Source organism: Falco rusticolus, chromosome 7, assembly GCF_015220075.1.
Source record: "Falco rusticolus isolate bFalRus1 chromosome 7, bFalRus1.pri, whole genome shotgun sequence".
NCBI classification, from domain to species: domain Eukaryota; kingdom Metazoa; phylum Chordata; class Aves; order Falconiformes; family Falconidae; genus Falco; species Falco rusticolus.
In genome coordinates this window covers 41,831,422-41,856,599 of record NC_051193.1, presented here as the reverse complement: position 1 = coordinate 41,856,599, position 25,178 = coordinate 41,831,422, and the positions used below count along the sequence as shown (strand labels likewise).

The following is a 25,178-nucleotide window of genomic DNA, read 5'->3' as shown; positions in this document are numbered from 1 at the left end:
AACGCGCGGCCCCGGTCACGTGGGGCGCGCAGTTCCGCTTCCGCTGTGGCGCCCCCTGGTGCCTCAGTCGCGTGCTTCCCGCCTCGGCTCTCCCTCGGCCTCGCGTCCCGGCGATGGAGGCGGCGGCGGCGGAGGGCGCCGAGCCGGGCGGCGGCTGCTGGGGCGGCGGGGAGGAGCCCGTGGTCTCCTTGGCGGAGGTGCTGGCGGAGAACGAGGAGCTCGAGAAGGAAGCGCGGGCCGTGCTGGGGGGCAGCGACCACGAGCGCTGCAGCTACTCCCAGGTGGGGGCGGGGCCGGCGCCGCGGGGGGCGGGGCGGAGCAGGGCCGGGGGCGGGGCGGGGCGCCGCGGGGGCGGGGCCGCCCGGGGCCGGGACCCCCCCCGGCGGCCCCCGTAGCCTGAGCCGGTGTCGCCCCGCAGGGCGCGGTGAAGAGGCAGGCGCTGTACGCCTGCAGCACCTGCACGCCGCCCGGCGGGGAGCCGGCGGGGATCTGCCTGGCCTGCAGCTACGAGTGCCACGGCACCCACCGCCTCTTCGAGCTCTACACCAAGAGGTACGGCGGGGGCGCGGGCGCGGGCGCGTGCCCGTCCCGGCGGCGGGAAGCGCGCGCGCGTGCGCGGCGGGGGGGCGGGGGCGGCTCGCGGCGGGGCGGGGCGGGCGCCGCGACTCCCTGCGCGGGCCGTGTGGGCGGAGGTCCGTGAGGAGCCCCTGTTCCCCGTGCGCCCGGCACGGCAGCCCTGCGTGAGGGACAGCGCGGGGCTCTGCGCGGGGGACGGGGGCTTAACCGCCGCCGTGGGGCTTAACCGCCCGCCGGGTCCCGCCTGGGAGCCGAGCCGCCTCAGGCCCCCTGCGAGTGCGGTGAGCCGCGCCGGGATTAGCCGCGCCGCTGCGGCCTCCCGCCCGGGCGCTCTGGCAAGCGGTGGCGCTAGCCGAGACCTGCCGGGGACACGGCGTGAGGGGGTAAAGCTGCAAGGCCCTTTGGGCGGTTCTGACTGATGCTGTTGAAATAGCTGCCACGGTATTTTTATGTCTGCAAATAAACTGCCGGGAGTTGTTATAAACACAAAAACTAATCTGTTTTCAGTTAATAAAAAACCTGAAGTGCTGTGTTTTTCTTTCCAGGAACTTTCGCTGTGACTGTGGAAACAGCAAGTTCAAAAATCTGCAGTGCAAGTTACTCCCAGTAAGTTCAGGCATAGGTTTCGTACATTCAGAATCAAAATAACAGTCTTGGGAGGCTGGTGTGTTCCTCAGCCGGTGCTGACTCATGTGATGGCTCTGCTTTTCCCAGCAAGTTAAACAAGGTGGGAGTATTACAGCAGGAGATATGACTGTTGAGGGACTGAAGGGAAATGTTGCCAGGAGAGAGAACATTTGATCCTTGTTATCCGTGAATGCAGCAGTTCTACGTCAGTGCTCAGCGTAATGCCAGGAATGTGTTGTGGTGCCTGCACTAATACATCTCATTAGCTTTAAGCTGGCTGTAGAGCCTTTTGGGTGTGGGTGTGCAGGTGCATGAAGGAAATTTAAGGTTGTCCTGCTGTCAGAGGGATGGTTCTCTCCCCTTCTTTGTGGTGGCAGTAGTGCTCTGATCTTTTTTGATAGCTTCTCACCACAGCCTACTGCTGGCATAGTTTTCTACTGTGTGAAGCTCCCTGTGCTTTTGTACTTGGCGGGCGTTTTGGACTCGTCAAGTAGTTGGTAGCCTTCTAGGAAGCAGTGATAGGAAGCAGCCTTGTCTGCAGTGCTGCTCCCAGGGTAATAAGTCCAAATGTAGAAACAGCCAGTGGTTTTGCGTATGCCCATTTTGTTCTGGCACAATGGGGGCGGATCCGGAGCTAGTCAGCCTAGGGCGACAGTCCAGTACTCCCTACAGAGACACCTGTGACAATTTTAAGATGTTATTGTTTCTCATTTGAGTCAACACAGCAGATCATGTGGTTGTGCCTCCTCTTTCAGTTTACTGCAAAATAAACTGTATAGGTTAAGTGACCTTCAGCATGTGTCTGTTTGTCTGGCTGACTTCATGGAGGCTGGGTGACTGCATTATCCGTTCTTCCTTTGCCGGAAAAGTGGTAGAAAGCTTTTTATGGTAACATTGTAAATGGTCACAGCTGTTCCTCCAGGGGCCAGTGGTGGTCTTAGGCTGCAACTTGTGCAGTTGTGAAGCCCTGTGGCTGCAACTGTATTAGCTTTATTTTTTTAGTGGGATTACATGTGATAGAATTTAATTCAGCATGTTTTGTAATTTAGATAATCCTCTCCTGTAGAGTGAGGCTTATATGGTACGAATTTAGTGGAAGCTCAGTGGTTAAATGAAACAAAGTTGGGTTTGGATCACAGTCTGGATGTTTAAAAAAAAAATGGAGGGGAAGATGCACAGTAAATCTACAGTTGTTGCTATAATGGCAGCAGGCAGGCGTGTTTGGTGATCAAAACTCTTATATTGTTTTAGAATAGCAGTAGCTTGACAAACACCATGATTGGCATTTGTTACAAATGTGGAAAGACTTTTTTCTCTTTCCTTTTGAACTTCACTATTCTTGACATGCCCTGTGTGCTGCTCACTGTATAGAACAGGTGTCTAGATAGTATCTTTCCTTTCGGATCTTGAAGCTGATGAGTATAGTGATTGCCTTTAGGAATTTACAGTGGAACAGGAGTTGTTTTTTTCTAGATAATAGTTCTTTTCTTTTTTCTGTGCTTCACTGCATTGTTTATTGAGACATCTTTTTCCTTTCCCCATAGGAAAAGGGGAAGGTGAATTCAGGAAATAAGTATAATGACAATTTCTATGGATTATACTGTACTTGTAAAAGACCTTATCCTGATCCTGAAGATGAGGTAAGAAACACAAAACCCAGTAGTAATCATATATAGATGGTATTTATGCAAAGTAATGTGCAAAGGGTGGTCGCTAAGATGCTTTGCAGGGAAGAGCCTGCTTTAAGAAATCTTAGGTTCCGTATTGCTTTTGGTTGTCATGTGCTGTATGAGGTAATTACTTTATCAGTTCTTTTTTAAATAGTAGGATATGTTTATGCCTTCAAGACAGATGAGGAGGACAAATCATCATTTGGACAAAATGCTACCGCAGTTCTGTCTGCTTTTCTCTCTCTAAAGTTACAGAGTTCCCTTAGGGAGTGAGTTTCTTATCATCATCTTGAGAGACGTGGCAAGCAAACGCATTAGGAGAGACCAGAATCTGCTTCCTCTTACCTGCAACAGTGCTCTGACAAGGCTTCTGGGATGGGAAGAGTCTGTCCTGTAGCACTGGCTTTAGTTATCCATTATGGTAGCCAGAACACTTTTTCTCTGCCTGAAGTACTAAAATCTACCAGCTGGTTTGTACACACACACTTTTGTTTGCAGTCCTGGAAGTTAGGTGTTTTAAAGAATAAGGAAGGTGCAAGTCTTTCAAATCCAAAGAAGTATTTTATAAACTCACCTCTCTGAAGTTCAGAGATAGCTAAACATTTCTAATGAAATCATTAATAATTGTTTCATAACAAAGCAGTTTGTACTGTACTGCATTGTGGACAGTTAAGTTAGGATTCTGGCATTCCTATATAAACCTGATGAGATGATTATCAATATCTTTCTTTTGCTAAGCTGCATGTTCGTGCATTGCTGTTTACAGGAAGAAAGATACCAATAATGTAGTTGCTTTTATCAGCTCTTTTGTGTGAGGATGCCTTGCTCTTCTGGCAAAACTAGTTTTGTAATAATAAATGGAAATTTCCACAGTCCTGATAATAAGACAAATTACATATGCTATTGAACTTCAGGGAAGCAAACTGACTAATGAAGCAGTAACTAATTATTAATGGCAGCTCCCTGTGGGCGAGTAAAGAGGGAAATGCAACTCACTTGAGCAGGCTTTGCAAAATACTGTAGTTTGAGGCTTGTGAAAGATTCTGGAGGTCGCTATTAATGCTAACAATATGACCGTTCATCTAGATTCCAGATGAGATGATCCAATGCATAGTTTGTGAAGACTGGTTCCATGGAAGGGTAAGGAAACTATAAGTAGCAGAATTTCCATTTGCATAGAAATAAGTTCGTTAAGTCTGTATGGTTATTCTTACTTGGGAAGGCTTGCCGTAATTCTCAAAAGATTATTACTCTTTTCATTCTATGCGAAGAAATATTGAAAGTTGAATCTTGCACTGCTGTATGCTCTAGTCCCGTCCCCCCCCCCCAAAAAAAAATAGCAAGAGTTCTACCTTTTTGAAGGTTACTGCTACAGAATAAAACAATAACTTTAGAATTTTCCAGGTAAAGAGACAGTTATAATCAGTAAAATCAGTGAGGAAAAGATTCTTGCTCTGAGGCACATCATTATCAACCACCTGAATAGTTCTTCATTCAAAAGAATGCTTTTTGAACTGTAATTCCTTTACGTAGCAAGGAACAAACTGTGCTGTTAGTTCCTGATTATGAACTTTAGGGAAATCTTTTAAAAGCAGCTCAGCACTTCAGTGAGTGCCCTACTTAAGGTGTAAGCGTTTAGGATTCAGCCTCTTGTGCCTTGAAGGGCATGAATGAAATTCCATGTTTGAAGCTGCAGGTTCAAAGAATTAACTGAAGCCAATTTTTTTTTTTAATGCGTTCTGTAGATAAACTCTATGATTCTTTTGTGTAAATGTATGTATGAAGAATGTTATGCTGCATACTGTGAGCTTTGCAAGAATGCTTTTCAAAAGAAAGCTGCTGAGCGCTTTTAATTACCTAAATAGTTCTCACCAGTTTGTGACGGACTTTGGGACCTAATTCTTCTCAAGGTCAGTAAGTGATCAATGTGAAGACTTAACAGTCTCTTACACATAAGGAAGCAATCATAAAAAGTTATTTAAGAGTTTAAATTTGCAGTGTGCAAGAGGTATCTTCACCTGTCCTATGTTTAGGGCAGTTTAGAAGAATATCATTTAGAAAGGAGATAAAAGATAGCAGTGAGATTTCTGGGTATGTAGAAGGCATAAAGGGCTGCAGACAAATAGAGAATTATTTAATTTTTTTTCATTGGAATTTTTATCAGCTCTTTCCAGTCTTTTAAGTTATACTGATAATCATTGTAGGAAGTTAGCAGGAGTGTATGCTTGTGCTGAAAATGGGATGACAGTTGACATTTTACTTCCTCTAAACCTAGAGCAGACTCTGTTATTGCAGCGAATGCTTCACTGCTGCGTGCTTGTTTCTTTTTGATAGCATCTTGGTGCAGTTCCCCCTGAAAGTGGAGACTTCCATGAAATGGTATGCCAAGCCTGCATGAATCGCTGCCATTTCCTGTGGGCTTATGCATCACAATTAGCAGGTAAAGAAAATTAAGATATCTGAGCCAATATTTTGTTAGCATGTATTTCTCATGTGTGGTTGATTAACGATGTACTACTGCTGAAGTGGTTGGAGAAATGATCCTCATTATATTGGACAGTAGCTTTCAGCTGTGAAATACGTGGGGCTGCAGTAACTGTTCTGTAAAAAAAATATTAAAATGCAGTTCTTGTTCCTAAACTTAATTCTGTGGTGCTCACTCTTACTTATTTTAGCAAGGATGTGCTAGCACATAGATGGATGAAGATTTAATACTTGTCTTGAGGAACTTAATTTCTAAACTGGATCAAAGAACTGAAGAGCCTTCCTAAGGAAAGCATTGAGGCAAACAGCTGAATTTAAGAGGCTCTGAGCAGCAAAGAGTGAATGATAGAGTGACCTGAAATGAATGTGTAAAGCCTTAATTTGAGTAGAGCTGGGGCTGTGCTCAGGACATGTGTTCCCTGTGGTTGCACCAGGCCTCTGTCTGCTATGTAGTCTCTGCAGAGCAGAAGGGTAGAAAACTTGATTTCTGTGGAAGGAGCTGGTTTTACATAGTCTCCTAAATGTTGCCTATATTATCTGGTGATTGGTCTAGTGCTAGAAATTTCAGTGGTAATTTTAAGGATTCCAAGCTGGCCTACCTGCAGTTCTCTTCCTTCCAATGCAAATACAGTACAAGATGGGGTTTTTTTCTTTGTTTTTGGTTTTCCTCCTTTTAACCAGCTGTGTCACAGGGCACACATTTGAATTGATATCGAAAGAAAAACTTGTTTTAAATAAGGAGGTGGTGATTTTTTGGGGTGTGTGTCTGGAGCAAAGGAAGGACTCTGACACAGAGTCGGCAAAAAAGTGCACGACAGCTACTGAGCCTGCAATATCTATCAAGGGGTGCCAAGGACAAGCATCTTAGTACAAAACTATCTCAAATTGTGATACTCTTTTCCCTCTTCTAGGGCTTAGATTTTAGGAAGCAGTATATTTTAGCATAGGAATATGAGAGATGGAGAAGGCTATGGTGAGAGAGGAAGCAGTTTCTTTGTATACCTAGGTGACTGTCTTTGGACAGCTGTAGAGTGTCCGGGCTCTGCAGTGTATGAGGCGATCTAGGTGCCTTTTGACACTGCACTGTAAAGCAGAGAGAATGTCTGTGGTAGCCTGTATGTTGTCTGGCACCGTATGTTCATTTACGTGGGTATGTATCTTCCAGTTCCTGCTTTGACCAAAGTGAACTCCCGTGAAGATGAAGGGATTGTCTTGAAGGTTGAGGAAAGTGAAGAGCAGAAAAAAGAAATAAAAAAAGAAAATGGAGCAGAACGTGAAGAAACGAAGGAGGAAAAGCAAACAGAACAGTTTAATGAACCATCCACTAGCTCTGGGTCTGCCTGTACAGAGGTAAAATGTGCTGCCTTTTCTGTCCTCTGCATTTCATAATGATGATCGGTGAAGTAAAGCCCACCTCTGTCTGTGTAGGTTCTGTGGAGGGGTAAATGCTTTCAGTCTGTTTCTGTGCTCCTGTTCAGTCGCTGACACTTCAAACACGCGGTCTCTGTGGAGCACAGTGTAGGCTGTGGAACGTGGTTGTAGAAGTGGGTGACAAGGGTGTAACATCTGTTTGCAGATAGGTTAGATCCATCTCTTCCTGTCAGCCACCTGGCCTTGGTGTTGAGGTAACCTCTGAGTTTGTTCTGATGCAGGGGTATTATGCATTGTGGCTGCATTTGTAGGATAGTCCAGCTCTAATTCCTTACACATTTATGGCTATTGCAGTACACTTCTACTGAAATTTCCAGTGGGAAGTGCTAAAACCACATCAGAATCCTCCTGTGCGTGAAATGGTAATGTGAGTTGTTTGTAGAAATAAATGTGTCTGAGACAAAAGGAAAACCTTACATGGGGAAAATGACATGCTGGGCTGGATAGAGCAGAGTGTATTTGGAGTGACACGACAGAGCACTGAATACTCTCATTTTAATTCAGGTAGTTACTAAGAGTGAGGAGCCAGTCTGCAAGCTGAAAGAACTCCAAAGCAAGCAATTTTTAAAAAAAGATACTGCCACCTTTTGGCCATCGAACTGGAGAAGCAAATTATGCACCTGTGAAGACTGTTTGGTAGGTATTTTCTCTCTGTTATGATCATTGATGTGGCAGAGGCCAGGAGGTCTCAAACAATCTTTGAAGAGAAGCTTCATGGTGGATAAAATCTATGTAAATGCTCTTAACTCTGCATATAAACACCTAACCACACCCCCGCTAAAGAAACACACTGAATCCTTTGGAATTAATACAGCATGAAGGAACTTCTAAACATTTGTATTTTCTTTGCTGCTTAAATCCAATAGTGCTTTGGAAGTCCTTACCAGGAGATGTCTGAAATGCTGGATGCAAAATACATATTGTTTTTGTTGTTGCTGTTTGTGATACTAAACACAAAAAGGATTGGGGAAGAGCATCACCATCTGAGAAGTTTTATAATGCAGAAGTAAATTTTACTTTATTCTTCAGAAAATGTATTCGGAGCTTGAAGTGCAGTTCCTGACAGATGAATGTGACACTGTCTTGGCTTATGAAAATAAAGGTACCAGTGACCAAGAAACAGAGAGGAGAGATCCTTTAATGGACACCCTTAACAGCATGAACAGAGTCCAGCAAGTAGAACTCATCTGTGGTAAATACAGCTTCATTTTTAGAATTTGCCTTAACACTTGAACTGAACAGTTTCCCATAAAAGATTAGTATCGGGTCTTGCCGTGTGATGTCAGACTTTTTTTGAAGTGACACGTAGAAGACTGCATGACAGATTGCGTGCCTCCATCAGGATTACTCTAGAGAAGTTTGTCTTCTTTTAATGTAGGTCAAGGAACTAGATGGTGCGGGAACTTTTCCCCTGTTTAACATCTTAGGTATTGTATTGATAGTAATTTCTTGTAACGTGAATATTTAAACATTAATTTACACTTCAGCTGTCTGGGTTATTTCTCTTACCCTGCACTGCTGTTTGCTAGTCTCCTGTTGCCTGGGGGCGTGGTGGCCTTGTGGAGCTGTGGTGCAGGGTGCTCCCTGGAAGCTCTCCTGCAGGATATGTCTACAAGGCAGCACTGGGGTATTTTATAACTGGAGCCTTGTTTCCCTCCTCTGAGTGAGGCGTTTGCACTCTGGTGGGGACAGTTGCCCAGTCCTGAGCTTCCAGGCTGGGACTTCCCACCATGACCCATGCGAGCTTTTGCAATGGGAAGTTGGGAGCAGGGGCAGGCTTTTAATCAATTGTACTAGTTCAGTCACTGAACTTCTGTACGTTTCTCTGAAGATCAACCCGAACAGATACTCGGACTGTGTAGGCTAGTCTGATAAATTATTTGTCTGCTCATGTTTACCTGGACTTGCCTTTATTATTATTTATAATCCAGTTTAAACCTAGATTTGTCTCACGTACATGAAACAAATGGCAAGAGGAAGTAGAACAAGTTGTCTTCTTGAACCAGTGTTAAACTAAAGCTGGATATCTTCTTGTTTTGTTTTTGTTTGCTTGTTTTTCTTCTTTCCCTTGCTTTCACTTCTCCATCCAGAATACAATGATTTAAAGACAGAACTGACTGACTATCTCAGGAGATTTGCAGATGAGGGAACGGTAAGGTGCAACTTGCAGAATTCGTTTGCCAGAAAATATGTTTTAAAGTACTGTTGAGGGGTGGGTGCTGAATACTATGATGCTATGTTAGAATATTTTTTTCCTGTCTCTTGGAGTTGCTGGCACTGCAGTAGAAATTAGAAATTCCTGATTTAATTGGAATTTAAAAGTTGTGTTTCCTTAATGACGTTGTTGAGAGGTAACAGGGACCTTACAGAAATCAGTCTATAAAGTACTGAGGCTAATTCTTAAATTTAAATGGAACTTCTGTTGCTCTAGGAGAAGTATGCTGGAAAAAAAGCTCTTAACCTTTATGGATTTTTTTAGAGTGAATTTATACCCTTAGAAGAGTAAGGACCGACTGAATACTGGCAAACAGTCTTGTCAGTTGTTTTCCTGGAGGAATTTGCATGCTGCTGTTAGTCAACACATGCATTTTGTTGGCTTATTTGCTAATTACCATTCTTAGTTATATCATAATGAGTCTGAAGTGAGCTAGTGAAAATCTTGCTTTGTCTTAATTTTTCAGATGATAAAAGCCAATGGTCAAGCCCATTAAAAATCCCATCAGGAGCTTTGCTGCATGTGCTCATCCTGCCTTTGGGGAGCTTGTTTCTCTGTATCCTCTTACAATAGGATGTGGGCATTAATTGTCTCCTTCGGGTACAACAGGAAGGCTGTTTTGCTGGCTGTATCAGGGAGGTTTCAGGATACTTGCTTGTATAAGCTTTGTGTATTTGCACGTGGGATGCGTGCAAGAAAAAAAAAAAAGGATTGCTTAATTTATTAAATTCTTGTGTCACAAATTGGGTTTCACCTTGCTTCCCCTAGGTGGTTAAAAGAGAAGACATTCAGCACTTCTTTGAAGAATTTCAGTCACGGAAAAGAAGACGGACTAACAGGATGCAGTACTACTGTAGTTAGACTGAGAGGGTTTGAGTCTGAAAGGACAACTGGGAAAACAACATTCATTGGCAAACAGAAGAGGCATCTTCAGTATTTGGCTTCTCATCAAAATCCAGCTGTCCAAGAAACATCTTCATTTTGTCTCATACTTCCTTTATTTGTAGTGACTAAATTGTGCTCTTAACAGGTACATTGCATTTCTAGGGGTTTCAGTACTGATCGACTTTGCATTCCTGTGAAAGCTGGCCTCATCTCAAGGGAGAGGACGCCTTGCACAAGAACAGCGTGCCACCCTTTATTCCCTTTAGCCTTTCACCTGTTTTACTTTAGTGCCTATAGCTGTATGTTGCACCCCAGCCTGGGAGGGTCTGCCTGCCCACCCTCTCCTCTGTACAGTGCAGGGAATACCCCCTCAGTGTGCTTTGCAGGACTGGAGCGTGCTGCTTTCCTGCTTTAAAAGGCTCTGTGTCATCTCTTTGGGGTGTAGTGACTAGTGACGGCTCCCTGCACAAAGTATGTGTCTATTGACCACGCAGAGGGAGGCGCAGCTCTTTAAAGGGTAAAGCAGGCACGTGTTTTGGTTACGGCTGTTGAGTGAAATTGCCTCCCAACATCTTGGTTGCATCAGGTGCACTGAACAGCCCTGCACTTGTGCATGCTCACGCACCGCTGTGGCAGCGCTCCCTAGGCAGGTGAGAAATGAGGAGCCATAGGTTAAGGCTGATGCAACAGAATGTTCTCTGGTTTTATAAAATTCAAAAATTTTGTTTCTGATATTGTACAGTGGTGTTTTACATGCAAAATATTGTCATACAAACTTTATCCACTCTCTAGAATATAAACAATATCTAGGAGGAGGTACTAAATGACAAATGAAGCATCAGGTGGGGGTGGCACAGGACTTCTAATGGGCTTTGATTTTAAAAACTAGCCTACTGCAAATAATTCTACTTCATAAATGTTCCTGAAAACACTGCAGCATCCTGACATTTTGCTACAGTATGAGATGTGTGATCTTTTTATGATCACTGTGATAATAATGGAACAGGAGATGTTTCACTGACTTAATCTACACTTAGCTACAATTAAATATTGACTTTTCATAAGTTTGGAGCCTAATGTAGTTTTTAGTTTTTCTTAAAGTATGTTTTGGGGTTTGTGGGTAAAGAAGTTCTAATTTTTAACTCCTGCTTTATGTAGTTGGAGGATTTACCATGGGGTATTATCCTGCTTTTGAGAAGAAAAATCAGACCTTTATCTATCATTCTCCCTGTTCGTTTTGGACCACTTTTTATTTGCAATAGCTAGTTCTAGCATAGAGGCTCAGTTCATTGGTTTGTTTCATGCGAGATGACTAGTTGCTTTTACATTTAACTCTGGGTATTGTATGTGCTTTTTTTGTAGCAGCTGTTAGGGGAGTTGTACCTATCTAATTACACTATCTAAAAATTAAATGACTGTTCAAGTTATAATGTCTTGGTTTTGGTAGTGGTTTTTGTTTTTTTTTTTCTGATGTGCTGCTGTAGTGTTTTGTTTCCATCCACAACCCAGACCCCCCCAGGGCAGAGCGGTGAAGATGACTGGGGAGCCACATGGCCAAGACACACCAGGGGGGCAGAGTCAAGCCAAGCCCCGTGTTCCTGGCCCTCTGCATCCCCCCCCCCAGATCCACGCCATTGCAGCCAGGTGTGGAACAACAGCTGGCAGGGGGCTTGTGAGTACAGCCTTGAGCAGGAGAAAAAGCAGATTTCTGCTGCGTTTAGTTGATTCACTAGAAGGGTCGGGTGTCGGGGGAAGGTGCCCCAAGGCAGATGCTGTCCTGGGTCCCACCTCTTTGCTCACATCACTCTGAACAGAAACCCCAGGTTTCCCCAAGTATATAAAACAGCAACAGCTACCCTGGTGCATGTCAACGCTGCAGCGAGGCTCAGTCCCACCCCTTGCTGTGCTCAAGGAAACAGCAGCGGCACCTCAAGGGAGGAGTTCAGCTGCAGGAAGTTTTCTGACCCGAGTAAGTGATTTCCACGCAAGGGAGAAGGTGTAACCGCCCCGGCTCAGCAGGGCCGGTGTGCAGCGTCTGTTCTGGGCGTGCACCCGTGCTCCGGCCGCAGAGCTGGGGGCACCCAACCCGCACCCCTCTCCGGCGCGGCTGCGCTGTCTTCCCAAAGAGGGCAGAGGCACCCTCTTCTATCAAGCAAGCAGAGTTAGTAGGAGTGTTAGCAAAATGAACAGAAAGCCTCCAACAATAAATGTTAGATTGAAGTCTAGTTTAGGAAGGTGCTCCTAAAACTGCTTTTCCTGGATGTGGGAAAGTATCAGTAATTAACATTACGACCATACAGGTGCTCTCTCCCCACACCCACCCCACCGGACAGCAGGACAGAACCCACAGCCTTTTGCTGTTGTACATCAAAGTGAAACTAAAGATCTGCTGCTGGATGACACACTTCTGAACTCTGATTAATCTCTCTGAAGTAGCGAAGCAGTTGTTTTTACGAGAGATGTAATGAATATTCAGTTGATGCAGGATAACTGTAGCTCAGGGAGAGAATGGCGGGCGCTTAATGAGAGTCTTTGTCTAGCTGCTCTGCTGAGAAAATAAAACACTTCCTAGATCAAGGGCTAAGTCCTGCAGCCTTGACTAGGAGTAATCCTATTGCCTTTAACAGTGAGTACGCTCAGGCAATTAGTTCAGTGAGCTCTGGCTAGAGCTTATTTTCACCTTTCTGATAAAATCAGTGGTGGTTGTTCAAGCAGCTTGACTTCCTCTTCTTACACTGGTTTGTATCATACCCTTGATGTTCAAAGCATTATTGTACACTTTTTTTCCCCAGAAGGAACAGCAAACCTTGCCCGTTTTAAGAGCCAGGACTGCTGTAGCACACCTTATGGCCTGTATTGAACTCCTCCTCTCCCCCCGCGCATCAGTCACAGCAAGTTTGGAATAATGACAGCACGGCCAGTTCAGCCAGTAGGTCGGCGGGCAGCCCCGCAGCAGCTGGCTGGTAACAGTCAGCTGGAAGAAGTCGCACAAGCCCATTCTATACAAGCCATTTATTTGAAATGCCAACTATACGTAGGATAAAGTCAGTGTTACATGCTTCTCAGCAACAGTAGAAAAATAGAACCAGTGAAAACCTTTTTACAACTGTAATGGTACTCAAAAGAGAAATGTATTGTTTTACAATGCATCACACAAGACTAGAATTCAAGTTTGGAGGTACCTAAATAAAAATACTATTCTTTTTAAAAAACACTATGTACAATTGAAGCGTAAACAAGTTTTACAAAGTACTGGTTATGCAGGTTGTAGAAAAAACACTTGCATAGGACACGAAGTCAGTTTTAAGAAAGTTTTCTGAGCCTTTAGCATTGAAGGCACTTGACTTTATACCAGTAACAACACAAGGACATGAAACAAAACCGTAACGTTGCCAAAGGCAGGGCTACCTTCTGGCAGTACAGATAATTACAGAAACCCCAAATACGGTTTCACAATTTTATCTCAGCTGTTCCTTGTGGTTGGCAGGGCTCAGCACCACCTCTGCCACAGAAGCATATAATTATTAGATAAAAGAACAGTGCCTCAAACAGCATGAGTATTCTTTAAAACAAACAAACAAAAATAAAAACCGACCCCCCCCCAATCCAAACCCCCCAAAACCCCCACCAAACCCCAACCAAAGAAACCCATAAGACAAACATTTGGGACGTTCCAGGACCAAAACCCAAGGCTTACAAGTACAGGCGGCCACAGCCTTAACTTTCAGAAACAAAACTCCTCAAGAACAGGAAAAATACAACAAGAAACTGCCAATCAACACAGCAGTTATTAATACACAACTACAGTAACTCCGTGGAACAACAAAACATTTCAAATGAAGAATCTGTTTCAGGAATTAAGTTATTCATTCATATATTAAGGAAAAGAGGGCGGCGTCAGGGAAAGGGGAATAAGTTTTTGCATGCTGCCCACCAAATGAAAGTCTTGAGCTCTAACAGAAGGAGCATGAATCTTCCTCATTCAAAACAACTTAATGTTCACACCTCTATCCTCAAGAAAAATACAGTCAGTAATGTTATCTCCATCAAATTCACAGGAGGAAAAGATGTTAATTTCCAGCCTAATCAGAAAGTGCTTCATGTAAACAAGGAGCTTCTGCACCAAAGTTTCAGTAGACAGAGAACAAGAAGTAGCAGGTAGCACAGGTACATGTGTTCTGTGAGTGAGATGCAGTATGAACACTAGTTCTGAATAATGCTTCCATGAAGAATAAAGATGGTCTCCCTCCCCTCCCTCTGCACAGCCAACTAAGTAGGAAATCCTACGCTGGAGTACAAAAATACAGTTCCAGTAACTTGACCAATCCTTCTTTTCCACTTCAAATCGGCTGCCATTAGCCGCTTTCTTCTTCCCAACCCAAAATATACAAGTGAAAACACAGATTGTCTATACAGCCTGATTGTCTTTGTGGCCTCTGAAGGACTTTTATTTTGCACCTACTTTTAAACACTCTATTCTCTTTTTAATACTGCTCAGTTTCTGAGTCTTCAGAAGCAGTTTTGTATTCTGAAATGCAGACGCGTTCCCCAGAGGCATTCCTCACCAGCTTATTCCAAAACCAAAGCATTTCGCTATTTCCCTCAAGCCGCAACCTCAACACTTCTGTCTTCATCAGGCACGTCCCCACAAGTTTCAAGCTTAAAAGTTACAGCTGTAGATTTCAGCCCCGTCTCTGTTCCGGCACACAGTGCCACATCAAACTACGGTAACTAAAATAGTTTTCTCGAAGTAACATCTATCGATTTTCAGTAAAAATAAATTATTCAGAATAGCAAGTCTTCTGAGGACAGCTAGGACTTTTTAGTAATTAAGCTACCAACATACATATGATGCAAGGGCAGGCAGTTTCAGGGGTTTTGTGTGTGATGAAAGTTAATGCTGGTGGAGCACGAGACCCCAGTAACCGGTTGGAGCTATGCCGCCCGACAGCACCCTGCCCAAACCTCCAGCAGAATCCCAGGGAGCCTCGGCCCCTAACCCACAGCAGCACCGCCCCCACCCCAGCACCTTCTTGCCTTTACCACCGTTCTACACTGCAGTCCCACGGAAATACTACAGATCGGTGACGAGGCCATGACCACCAAGCATCTTCACTGTGGTCAAAAAAACCCCCAACACAATACACCAACCAGATTGAAAAGGCTGACAGAGGGGAAAAAACCCCAACAAAACCATCTCCCCCCCACAAGACACATCACTGGCACACTTCGGCTAAGATTCTCCTCCAATCCTCCACGCCTTCCACGGCTGCACCTCAAAAGGAGTGCCTGCAGAGCTTACACAGGCTCCGGAGGCCTATAGACGTGGATGAAGGTGACATTAGGATTTATTGGTTCAAACACCCATATCTTCATTTATCGAGAAACTATTTGGTAATTTGGAAAGGCAGTATTCCATATTTATCAACAACATTGTGGTGGTGTTACCAGGCCTTGCATACTTTAATGAAACAGGTTAGGTAAGAATCTGCCATTACCTAAAAACTAAAAGTAAAGCTGCAAAATTTCTGTTCAAATAGTATTAAGCATTTTGAACTGCAGGAAACAACTCCACATAACCTCCAAGCAGTCCTTAGGTCACACTTGGGATTAAAGTTTTCTACTGCAGGGAAATCCTTCATTCTAGAAACTGCATTTGAAAAATAAAACCAAAACAGGCCTTTATCACTACACTGCCGTGGCATCAGATCCCTACCCTAAACACAATGAATCTGTAGTAAAAGCTGCATGGCAAGTATTAAGGATGCACTTAATTACAACCATTAACACCCAGTGCATTGCTTAACCGCAACCCAGTGGTAGGGAGCCAGCCCAGATCACTATCATCCCTTCTCCACATCACACTAATAGAGGAACCTTATTTCCGTGTTTTAAAAAAGCACTCGGGAAAGGGAAGTGTAATTCAAGAGTGCTAAAGCTTCGCACATTCCATGATGCTAGAGCAGTTACTCCTTACTTTGATTTTGTTCACAGAACAGCTGCAATTACGAAGTCACCAACACTTCAGATCAGGTAAGAAACACCGAACAACGTCACTAAGAGTGAAGCCCTTTTTTAATGGCAGGCAGGAGAAAGCAAGGCAATGAGCAGTCACCTTGGCATCTCCGTTGGAGAGGGAACCCTCTCAAGTGGAGGGTTACCATTCAGGCAACAGCAAAAATACCATGCCTCGTCTTCCTGACACTCCAGGATTTAGCATGAATCCTCAGCTCTGGTCTTCACTTACCCCCACATGTGGGTAGCTGGAAGAACAAGTTATTACTATTATTTTTACAGTATTTCTAGATTGATTTCTGTATGGGCAAGTGAAGAATGCTAGTCTGTCTAATAAGTGCTTCTGTGTGATCATGGGAGTTCTCCATGGTCACAGCTGAACAGAGATCAGACTGTCAGATCCCAGTCAATTTCACTGGGATCTGGACTCCCGAATATCCCCCTGGACACTTAAAAACCCAAATACAATTCTTGAAGTGGGCTTGCTACATAAGGGGAAGACCAGCTGCCAGAACTTTTCAAACAAAACGTTAGACTGGATTCTTGCCATAGTTGTAAAAATCAGGAAGATTTTAGATCTAAACAAACTAACAAAAAAGTCTAACTAAAAATGTAGTATTTTGATGTGCTGTTCTTTGGAATTCCTATAATTGAAAAATAAACGTATTGTTACTATCTCATAAGAAAATACATTTCATAATGTGCAACCCAATGCACATAGGGAATTGGTAGGTGAAAGGGAAAATGCAAAAGTATGAAAATACACTCCTTTAAATGTGACAATAAAGTTTAACATATTAGTACAAAACTAATACACTAAAATAGATGTACAGGTGCAAAAGGCTACTAGGTTGTAGAAAAAAGGTACCAGCTTGTTTTTTTTAAAAGGCTTAATTAAATTTGCTCCAAAAAAAATTCCCACAAATTAAAACCAGAAGCAGCATTACAAACAGATAACATGCTGTCTCTAATGAAGCAATGTATGTACAAAAGAAGTGAGTGAAGATGAATTAATCTGCTGGCACGAATGAATTTGTCTGACAGAAGTCAGGCCAAAAGCTGCAAAGAATGGGATGTTTACGACTCTTAGGCACAGAGAAATAGTGGAGGTTGCTTTCATAGGGCAGATTTTTTATACAGGAAGTCTGGTTTGTTCGGAGACCTCCTTCCTCTGCTTACTGCATCTTCCCTTTCCAAATCTGCATTTCTCTGTGCTCCATGTTCCAAAGGCTCATCATCCAGCAGTCTCCTACTGGGTCTCTCTTCTTGCGTTTCAGAGGTGTATGCAGAGAGCGAAGGTCTGTTGGAGGTCAGCCCATAGGTTAAATCTGTTTCCATTTTTGTTCTTCCCCTGATGTGAACGGGGCCATTCCCAGCATTTTCCTGGGCAGCCAACGCCAAGTCCAGTCGCTGGGGAGGTTGTTCTAAGACATCGAGGTGTATTGGCTCATTCTTTTGTCTATGTTGATGCCCATCCTGGGAGAGCAGGTATTCCCTCCTAGAATCCTCTTGCTTTTTAGGAGATATCTGGGAGGGCAGATAGGCTGACTTTAAGCCACTTGGTGATGCCTTGTGGCTATACAGATCTGGGCCAAAATATATGCCTTGCGAAGGCGAAGGACTGTGCCTGGTGGGTGCTGGAGTGGAGGGTCTGCATGCAGCATTAGAGAAGTCATAGAAGTCGGGATATTCCTGCTGATTTTCTCGAGCATCTATTTTTTGCTCTATTGCATGTTTCTTTCGAGAAGCGGGCATGTGTCTGTTCTGAATACACGAAATGTGCTGGGGTGGGCCGGGCCCTACCTCTGTAACCGTCTGGCTTAATTCTGTGTCGACAGTGAGCTCTGGCAATCTTCTGTCTTTTAAAGACATTGCGGACACACCCATTGCGATATCTGGCATCAGTTCATTTAGCAAGGGCTGAGTACACTGCAAGAGAAAATAAATTGTTCCATGGAAAGAAAGCAAAAGCTAAACACAAATCGTATTTAGGATAGTTTCTGTAATTCAAACCGACATTCTCCTAATCTACTTTGCCTAGACCAACTTCAACCTGCAAGTTTCCTACGCTGTTTAAAGAACACATGCATCCTCCAACCTTCACCTTCCTGCTAGCTTAATACTATTTCTTTCCTTCACGAAGCTGTTGTCCACAATAACAGCTCCTTCTTAAACACATCTTGTCTTGAACACGCAGTAAACGGCAATGTACTGTTAAACCCTCAAAAGGTAAGCCAGCTTTAAGCCACCTGCAAGTATCAAACTAAATAAGGTACTCTGTGCAGAACCTAACAAATGGTTTGTTACAGCACAGAGTTCCAGAGCAGGGAAGCCACAAAACATGTACTTCATCACTATAGACGCAACCCTTCTCCTTGCATTTCGTATTTTTAAATAAGTTAACCGCAGGCATGTGTGTGTGTGTATGCGTGACAGCCTCAGGGCTTGTGGGGGGAGCATCAGTTACAGCGCTGACTAGATCCTCAGAGCGCACGGAAGCTGCTGCATGGCATTCTCGCCTACACCTATAAGCAGTCCTGCAATAAGACAGGCACATTTCAGTCTTCCAGACAGAAGAGTTAAAATTTCTACTTGTACTTATTTCTAATGAAAGCAATTTTAGTAATCATTCGGTACTAGTAGCTCACAAATTGAAGAATACAGAAGAAAAATATCATCCATATAAAGTCTAAGCTTCTCCTTGATTATTATTTTTTTTTTTTTACAGAAACATTCTAGCAGAAACATTTCTAATGTGAAGAAGATCACTATATGGTTTCCTTAGTGAAGTCAGTATTGATCCAGAGAGACAGACACGCTACAAACTCCACTCTAGAATAAGCAAGGGCAAATAATTCCGATTTATATCTTTTAACCTAATCTTTTAAAACTTTAGGTTTAATTTTAGGTTAGAAGTTAAATCTTTTAACCCAAAATATAAAAAGGAATACAACATGTTTAGGACGACTGCTAAAGAAAAAGAATATCCATGTTTTCCATTCAGAATTCCAGATCTAATCTGCATCCAAAGAGCAGGTTTTCACTAGGACAACTGTGTACCGAAACAGTTTTTTCACTGCAGAAATAAAATAACAAAATCTTTGTTTAGCATTTCATGTACTTCACAAAGCTATGTCTTTATCCAGTATAAGTTCATTGTTTTTATTGCATCATATTGTAGTTCAGCAACTATGATGACTGCCTAAGTGCTGTAATGAGCCTCTTTGTATTTACAATTTCTGCCTGCCTAAGGCCTTCACATTCTCCATAGGCTCCCTTTTGTGATGAAAATTTACTAAATTGATTACTGCTTATGAAAAAGCCTTTGTCTTTAATTAGGGATTGCTTAACTTGGACAGTGAGCTTAGGGAGCTCAAGGACAACCTTAATGAGCAGGTGGCGTTTGTCTTGAGCTCCTGAACAAGCAAGACATGAGCAGGAACATCCAGACAATAAGTGCTGTGTGCAGCTATGTCATGACAGTAATTCCACCATGCTCGGGCGTCTGGCCAACATCCCTGACACGTGTGAATCTTATGAATAATGAGATAGTGCACACCTGCACCTCGCCTAAACTTAAAAAAGTTTGCATACACTAGGTGTGTAAACTATGTTTGTTTTTCACTGAGTATAAAGGCGGGCAAGCTCCGGGACTGGGCCAGAAGCCTCACCTATGGGTGGATGCATTGTGTAGGAATTTTCCCAGTTACTGAGAGTCTCCTAGCGCTGGCTGCAATGGGGATTCCCAGTCAAAGTGTGGGCCCTGGATGATGTTAAGGTGGTAGCTGGTGATGTATCCTTTCCTTAGTCTCTGTAACGCTTTGCAGTAATGATCAGATGCTTCACTTCTATTGCTCTTTTATCATATTGTGCATAATAACTACTAGTTTCCTTTTATCATATTGCATACTATTTTTCCTTTATAGTGTAATGTAATAAACTGCATTTATTCTTATATTTGATTTGGAATTCATTTTTGCTTGGTATCCAGTCAATCAGCAAAGCACCTTTATATACATCTGTTTACATCAGGATTGCTTACCTGTGAATATCCAAGCTATCATCGCTATTTCTACCCATGAATTATAGCATGCAGTCCACACAACTTATGCTTTGTTTTAATGTAGAACAGCCTACATTATTTCAGAAGATTCATTAGTCCCACGTGCCCCTCCAAAATGCTCCTGCCTCTGCAACATTCATTCTCCCAGGGCTTAGGAATGCAGAATGCTGACAGCCAGTTTGGTAGTTAATTCTTCTCCTAACCAACAACGATGCTCTTTTATTTGACAAAGCCAAGTTACTTCGTTGGAATCAAGTAGATTCTCTCTAGCTCCTCTCTATAAGCCACTCTGAGTGGCCAGAGATAGGGAGGAGAAGTCATAATACTTACTACTTGCTTCTCAGCTGCCATCACTGCCGCTGCTACAGCCACCGTTTGTCTCCCCAGACCCGTAGTATTAGTGCAATCAGGAGGTGCTGCTTTAACACTGGGCAAGTAGACAGGCGGTGCAGCTTTGGGAGCGGTTCGGGAGTGGAACAGTGAGTGATTACACGGGTAAGAAAAGGAACGGGAGGGATGTTGACTTGGCACCCTTTGTTTCCAGCCCACTTTGAATTGGTTATGAATAGGAGTTGCTGGTGGGTGGTATGGAGGTGGAGGAGGGGGCAATGGTGGATGAAAGGCCACAAAAGAGTCTAGTTCTGTAAACATGGTTTCTGCAGTGGGAGTGCTGTTAATGCGACATCGTCCAGACTGTCTCATTGTCAGGAGTGGGCTTTCGTCCCCAAATCGCTCATCAGGAAAGAATTTGTGAGGATTCTGCAAAGGAAAAAAACCTCAGCATATAACAAAACGAAGTACGGAGTCATCTAGAAAAATCTCCTAAACTAACACACAATGGAACTAGAAATCTGACTGTCCTGTAACAGGCTAGCTGGGCCATCTAAAGCCTCACCACCACTTGTGGTGGTTACAGCTGTCACTGAATAAAGATTTTTTAAAATATATTTTTTTAAAACAAGAAAAGAAGCATCAGATTCTGTGTGACTAAGTTTACCAACAAATGCATTTGCTATAACAGCGTACAAACAGAAATGGGATTTCCAGATTCCCAGTCCTGATATGTACTATGCAGATCTACTGTATTAGTTAGGACCCTTTCTCCTCTGATTCAAGAATAAATCATAATCTAAATTTCTAGTTATGGTTTGACTATTCTCATCAACTGCCCCTTTGGAGGTGGGTTTTTTTGCCTCCAAAATCTGTGGCAGTAGTAGCACCCTGAATGGAGACAGCTCTTGAGAAAAATATTTATACACTGCCCTTACACATTTATTAAAATCACATAAATTAAACACAACAGTCTCACTGTGATTTGCACCTGGACAGTTCTGAAGTTATGCAGGCATGTCAAAGCATTTTTGTGCCTGCATGTGCACATACAAAGTGGTTCTCTTACTGCAGTTACACATTCAAGTCAATTCAGAAGCAGAACAGTATCAAAGCATCTATGGTCTTACAGAGCAATTTTTCATACCTGCAAAAGTTCAGCAGCAGCATCAGAAAGTCCGAATTCCCGCAGCACACGAATCTGAATCTCATAACTGACTGTGGCACCTTCTCCACAATTAAGAGCATATGCTCTCTGCACCTGCTCTGTATGACGCAGCTCCTGCAGCCGTTTGATCATCTCTTTTACAACAAGGAGATTAGGAACTGGAGGGATAACAGAATGGAATGGGGATAACAGAGATTACTTTTGGAAAGGTGAGACAGTAAATTTGATTGCAATAGTTAGATTTCATTCTGAAAGAAAAAAAAAAATCTATCATCAGGCTGAATTTTTTTTTTTTTAATTTTTTTTTTTTTAAGAAGCATTCTGCCAAGAACAGTTCAACTTACACATATTCCTTGGAGCATCATTAAGCCACATGGGATAACATATCATACAAATGGTAAACGCATATATCATTTTTCCAGCTTCTGCTAGAATAAGCTGCAAATACAGCCTTCTTTGTAAACCCTTCATGATGCAGGAATGTAATGATATGAGGTAGGGACAGGATATCTTAAATAAAACAGAATGTTCCCTTATGAATTCTGTGTGCCAAGAATTCATTGATTTTTTTGGCATACTTCTTGTGGAATTCTATAATCACAAGACCATAATACCAGTATACAAATACAGAAAGAGCATTCTAAAAAAAAAAAAAAAATTTACACAAACTTTAAGCCAACATAAACCTGTTAAAATTACGTTGTTTTATGCTGCCATATTGAAATAATTTTTTAAAAAAAAGCTTTCCAAAAGGAAATAATGTATAATTTGGGGTATTCATCCTGTTGCAAAACTTTCTCATGTCACTTCTTGCTGCTATTCGATGATGAATGATATTTCTTTGTGGTCTTTCTGTCCTCAGGAAAATGCACGTATCATGAGAGAAGACAAATCCAGATCTCTGAATACCTGAGTCCTGGCATCTGATCCTTTACCAGCTTTACAAGTGTTACATATTACCATGACCACATGTCCGTAATGAAAGCTCATAGAAGTTAAATGGATCAGACAGCAAGAACAATGTGAAAATACATTCATTACAGAGAAGGAGAAAACCCAACACCATGCAACTACAACCGGTCCCAATTTCACAAAGTTTACATTGGTACATGAAGAATAATTATAAGTAGTGCAAAATATCCCCCCTACAAACTGAGTTCTTTTACTGGGGGGGAACAACCCTATCCAGAGTTCAAGGCTTGGAAATAAGTCCTCCACACTACCCTCCACACACCTCAGTTGTTTGAAAAATCCTGATTTAGCAGTCAGACATTTAGTTACAACCAGCATTTTGCTAACACTGAAAAAAAGAAGTTTGAAGCAGTCTCCAAAAAAAAGATCTAAGTTTTTTAATGAAAAAGTGTTGTCTTCTCAAACACAGGTTTATTTCTGTTTTTTTACTATCACTCATGTGAGACACATGGAAGAGAGATTACATATATAAAAACAATAAAATTCTCTCAAGTCAGTTGCATGATTTCTTATTCAAACCAAAACCAGAAGATGCTTAAAAAACCCAATTACCCACAGAACCTAGCCTCAAAGTAGAGCAGACTTCAGCAGAGGCTGAACTCAGCTTACAATAGTGTTGCAAGAGCAGCACAAAGACATGCTGCCAACAGCATTTATGCAAATTTAGTCCACAGGCAGCGAACAGATGCAGAACACCTAAGCTGTAAGCACCCCTGTTCTAAGAGCCTAACCTAAGGGGCGCAGGGGCAGTGTCGCCTAGCTCTCCCTCCAGCAGTTCCTGGGCTCCACCTATGCTTTGGGATGGATTCCCATACAAGTTAAGGCTTGGTACATGGCTGAATCTCCTCAGATTAATTGGGCTCCATCTACCCTTCCTAGCACAAGGCACTGGCAAAATAATCAATTCCTTTGCTTAATTACAGAACTCAGTAAAGCAGGAGGTTATCAGGACCTCCTTGACCTGACCCAGTATGGCAATTTAAAAGGGCTGAACACAGCGCTCCATCCAAGACCGATTACTTCACAAGGCTTGTGGCACAGTTTTTTTTTATTTTAGCATGATGGTTGCTCTTTATGGAATTGTGTTATGTTGACTTTCAGCCTTTTCTCCACAGAGCTTCCCTCAGCCACAGCTGTGTATGCACAGAGCTGGCTACGCTTCCATCCGCACAATGTCTCCGACTTTCTTCACTGTATTTAAATTTAATCTTGGTCATTTAGCTATCTAATCCTGGCCTCCAAAACATCCACTGGCTCTCCCAACTTGTCATCAGCTGCAAGTTTTGCCAGTGTATTATCTCTGCAAGCCAAGTATTAATCGGACAGGGAAAAGGAGCAGGGAGGAAGAGCTCAATGCTTTCGGAATCCCACCAGATACATTCTTCCAGTTTGACACCAAAAGATCAAACACATAAGTGACAAAATATATTACAGTAGTTTTTTATTTCCCTGGCTTGCCTATAGCAAATGTCACACCAAGTATCCTGTAGTCAAGAGAGACTGTATCTACTTCCACCTATAAAAACTTACTCTGACACACAAGGAATGAAGTTGGTTTGAATTCAAAGCTAAAGCGCATTTGGTGAACTGAAAATATCTGTTTTGAGTGACTACTTCCAGTATTTTTCTGGCAAACTGAGTTGAGCTGACTGCCCTACAAGTTATATTCCCCTACTTTTTGTTTTTAAAAGAAATCAGTGTTTTGCTATTTTCCAGCCTTTCAGATCTTACCCATCTTGGGTGACTGGTTGTAGAAAACTGAGAACTGCTCTGAGAACGGAGCACCAGACTCCGGCAAGCGTTCTACAGTAAGTTTACCCAGTGCAAGGTTTTTCAAATTGCTGATCTGAAGCAGGTTAAAATACTACCCCCTCCAGTAGTTTGTTTTCTAACTGCTTACTATGCCATCCAAATAGAACGTCTTCAGAGTAGACAAAAGCAAAAGGGACTACTGTTGGGTGGGAAGAAACCCAAACAGTGCAGTTCTATTCCCTGAGGAAATCACAACACTCAGTAATTCACATTCACTCTCCCTGACCCCAAACCCCCATGCATCCACACAGGAGCGACTGGCATCGCAAGCCATCTGGGAGCCTTACCTGGGATCTCATTGGCTATAACTGAAGGAGGACTGGACTGGTTAGTGCTAACTTGCTGGTGGGTAATCATATGACAGCACTGCGGCACCGCGTTGTTTACCATGTAAAGGGTGTCGGGCACATTGGACATTCGGACCATCCGCAAACGAACGAGATCAGTTTGTTCCACCATCATCTCATCCAGTACCGACTGCAACGACAGCCATTAGAGCCCTCATGAAGGCACAGCACGCACACCCACCGGGACCTGCTGCAAACAGTCCCGAGGCCACAAGTCTAGCAATGTCTAAGCCGTAACTTTGCAGATACTGTTTGGGACCTGGAATTTTCCTCCGCATTTTCTATTCCATTTTCCAGTCATGATCAGAGTTGAGTTTCAGAGCTAAGAGCAGACAGGTGAATAAAGTTTGGGAAGGTTGCTTTGTTTATTTTGTACCTGTCAGATTAGGAGTAACCTTCTCAAGGCTAGACCCTCTGGACTCCGTCTCACACAATTACTGCCTATAGGTCTCAACTCTCCACGCCACTGAGGAGGCACTAGTCTGAAAATGAAGTGGTTTTCCCTCAGACATCTTAATGAATAGAAAGGGATTTATGTATACCCTTTAAAGATTTTCATTGAATGTTAAATGGATTTATATCA

The 25,178-nt window shown here is 43.0% G+C and overlaps 2 protein-coding genes across 6 annotated transcripts in view; one reads left to right on the top strand and one right to left on the bottom strand.

The window, feature by feature from the left end:
* Window positions 1–75: 75 nt before the first annotated feature.
* On the top strand, window positions 76–11,315 carry UBR7 (ubiquitin protein ligase E3 component n-recognin 7). Of its 2 annotated transcripts, XM_037393494.1 has the most exons (11): window positions 76–281; window positions 419–552; window positions 1,122–1,182; window positions 2,748–2,843; window positions 3,960–4,013; window positions 5,208–5,313; window positions 6,523–6,707; window positions 7,293–7,424; window positions 7,818–7,980; window positions 8,879–8,940; window positions 9,772–11,315. In XM_037393494.1, the coding sequence occupies exons 1-11, from the start codon at window positions 114–116 to the stop codon at window positions 9,862–9,864; spliced, it is 1,254 nt and encodes a 417-aa protein (XP_037249391.1). In that variant the 5' UTR covers window positions 76–113; the 3' UTR covers window positions 9,865–11,315. The 2 variants fall into 2 exon arrangements, with proteins under 2 accessions (XP_037249391.1, XP_037249392.1); XM_037393495.1 differs by lacking the exon at window positions 8,879–8,940.
* Window positions 11,316–12,885: 1,570 nt separating this feature from the next.
* The window catches only part of BTBD7 (BTB domain containing 7), a 55,014-nt gene continuing 42,721 nt past the window's right edge, over window positions 12,886–25,178 (bottom strand). For all 4 annotated transcript variants that reach the window (XM_037394322.1, XM_037394321.1, XM_037394324.1 and 1 more), the window contains 4 exons: window positions 24,536–24,725; window positions 21,444–21,622; window positions 20,297–20,725; window positions 12,886–17,832 (listed from right to left, as the gene is read on the bottom strand). In XM_037394322.1, coding sequence (XP_037250219.1) covers window positions 17,020–17,832; window positions 20,297–20,725; window positions 21,444–21,622; window positions 24,536–24,725 — 1,611 coding nt within the window. In that variant the 3' untranslated portion in view covers window positions 12,886–17,019. The remainder of the gene's footprint in view (window positions 17,833–20,296; window positions 20,726–21,443; window positions 21,623–24,535; window positions 24,726–25,178) is intronic.

Coding starts and splice junctions, on each gene's coding strand:
- UBR7 (XM_037393494.1), top strand. CDS start 114: ATGGAGGCGGCGGCGGCGGAGGGCGCCGAGCCGGGCGGCGGCTGCTGG. Junction 4,014..5,207: donor AAGACTGGTTCCATGGAAGG/GTAAGGAAACTA, acceptor TCTTTTTGATAG/CATCTTGGTGCAGTTCCCCC. Junction 8,941..9,771: donor GATTTGCAGATGAGGGAACG/GTAAGGTGCAAC, acceptor TGCTTCCCCTAG/GTGGTTAAAAGAGAAGACAT.